The sequence below is a fragment of the Echinops telfairi genome, unplaced genomic scaffold (assembly GCF_000313985.2).
Source record: "Echinops telfairi isolate 266 unplaced genomic scaffold, ASM31398v2 ScPeMD7_2565;HRSCAF=3150, whole genome shotgun sequence".
Taxonomy (NCBI): Eukaryota; Metazoa; Chordata; class Mammalia; order Afrosoricida; family Tenrecidae; genus Echinops; species Echinops telfairi.
The window spans coordinates 11,744,584-11,746,875 of record NW_022106463.1 but is presented as its reverse complement, the minus strand read 5'-3'; the positions used below and the strand labels follow the sequence as shown (position 1 = coordinate 11,746,875).

The following is a 2,292-nucleotide window of genomic DNA, read 5'->3' as shown; positions in this document are numbered from 1 at the left end:
AGCCCCCTCTGTCCAGCAGCCCCCCAGCCCCACGGGGTCGCCAAGTCAGAATCGACTTGTAGACAGCAAGCACTCGGTGGCCTGAATGCTGAAGCGCTCCGCTGCTCAAGAACTGTTTAAGGGTTCAAACCCACTAGCCGCTCTGATGGGGAGCCCGGCCGGCCGGCCCCCTTAAGGATGGCTGTCTGGGAAGCCTGGGGGTGGGGCCCTCGCTGCCATGTGGGGCCCTGGGACCGCTTTTGCGCACGTGGGTGGCGCACGCGGACCATGGCGGCTGCCCCACGCGTCCCCGGGCTCGGCCCGGCGTCCGCACAGGTAAGAGTGGGCACGGCAGGCTGCCCTGCACCTCGGACCTCGGCCTGGGGCACAGCCCCCCGGGGACTCGTCCCCACCCGCTGCGCCTTGCACCCCAGGTGGTGGTGGTGGGGCGGTCCGGGCTGCGCACCCCGTGAAGGTGGTGGACGGGAGGGTTTTGCGGCCTTTCAACAAAGTTGTTTTGTTTTGTTTTTAATTAGGCCGTTTGCATTTTTAGGGAGGAACTCTGGTGGGGGTGGGGGCCGTTCCGTGTTCAGACCTCGGCGCCCCGGGCCGCGCAGCGGGCTTGGTCGGTTTCCGGGTGCTGACTCGAGGGGTGTCTGTCCCGGCTGACACCCCACATTATGTGCGGGGACCCTGGCCCCCCGGGCCTTTCTCAGATCCGAGGCCCCCCACCCCTTGTTGGAAGCAGCGGATAACAGGGGACCTCCAAACAGCCTGGGAGATGTTAGGAAAGGGCCCCCCTGGAATGCCCCCTGGAGCCCCCCGAAGGCCCTCGTGCTTTCTTGGCGGCGCGGCTCCCGCAGCAGCGCCATTGTTGAGCTTTAGGGGAAGAGACGGGGTCTTGCGTGTTGTGATGGGAAATGGCGGGCCCCCCAGCATGGAGCAGGACGGGGGTGTCTCGGGGTGCGGGGCCGCGGCTGCGCTGCCTGGCGCCCGTGGAAGTGCCGTTGCGCACGTGGCCTGAGTGTGAGTGTGAGTGTGGGCCCCTGGGTAGGGGTCCGTCTCCTGTGCCTCCGGGTCGGCCTGCAAACGGGACTGCCAGGGGCCAAGCCCACCCAGGCGGCCCCATAGCAGGGGGTACGGGCTGGCTGGCTCCACTCACGCCGTGGCCACGTGCGTGCTGGCAGAGGCGCCGGTGACCTCCAGAATAACCCAAGGTCACCTCCTAACTCACCGAGGGAGGGGCCTCCACTCAGCCGCAGGAGCCTGTTGGAAGGGAAGGAAGGAAGCCTCTTCCGGTGCAGGGTTAGGCGCCTCGAGGAGTGGGTTTGGAATCTGATGGTTTATTAGCACGCCCTGGTGGCGCAGGGGTCAGGTGCCCACCGAAAAGCCAGTGGCTCATCCAAACCCACCCAGCGGCCCTGGTGGTCTGCGCCCTTCAAGACCTGGCGGGCCAGGAGACCCCAGGGTCGCAAGCAGTCAAACGCGGAACAAACCACGGAAGAGACCAGGAGGCCTCCAAGGGAACCCCGCGAAGCCCAACAAGCCAGAAGCCTGCCTGCCTTTGCTTCGCCCGCCCCAGCGGCGGCCCCTCCACCTGTGTCCACACGTGGCGCTCATCAGATGTTCCAGCTGGTCGTTCGCTGGCCTGGTGGCTCTGCTACTTCGGATGGAGGGCTCAGCGGGGGTTCTGGCCTGCCCGTCCAGTGGTGAATCTGCTGGTTCTTGTCGGGGCCCAGAGGAAGCTGCAACTCGAGCAGCCCAGTGGGCCGAGCAGAGCCCCCCACAGGTGGCCGCCGCCTTTACCGCGCAGACAGCCAGGGCCAGGCCCTTCTGCTCAGCCACGGGGTGGAGGCATGGAAGGGTCAGCCCTTCGGTGAGCGTTTAACCCAGCGGCTGTCAACCTGTGGGCTGTGACCCCTTTGGGGGCCAATCGACCCTTTCACAGGGGTCACCCAATGCATCCTGCATATCAGATATTTGTATGACGACTCTTTAACAGTAGCAAAATGACTGATGAAGTAGCAACGAAAATGTTATGGGTGGGGGTCACCACCACACGAGGAAGGTTGAGAACCGTTGGTTTAACCAACCGCAGAGCCGCCAGGGCTCCTCAGTGGCTAGTCTGCCTCTCCACCCTCTGAGAGACCACTCCGGCTAGCCAGGTTAATCCAGACGTGTGTGAGGGGCGGCCTGGAGTAAGTGCGTGTGGGGGTTGGGGTGTGAGCCCAGCTGTTGCAGGAAGGAAGGGACATCAGGCTCGTAAAGTGGGGTAAGGCCGTCCAGCAGATGGACTGGCAATGGCTGTAGCAG

General features: G+C 64.7%; 1 protein-coding gene across 1 annotated transcript in view; it reads left to right on the top strand.

Moving 5' to 3' along the window:
* Nucleotides 1–267: 267 nt before the first annotated feature.
* Nucleotides 268–2,292, top strand: part of LOC123522136 (spermatogenesis- and oogenesis-specific basic helix-loop-helix-containing protein 2-like) — a 19,124-nt gene continuing 17,099 nt past the window's right edge. Inside the window, exon 1 of the mRNA XM_045294002.1 lies at nucleotides 268–315. Within this exon, the coding sequence (XP_045149937.1) occupies nucleotides 268–315 (48 nt within the window). The remainder of the gene's footprint in view (nucleotides 316–2,292) is intronic.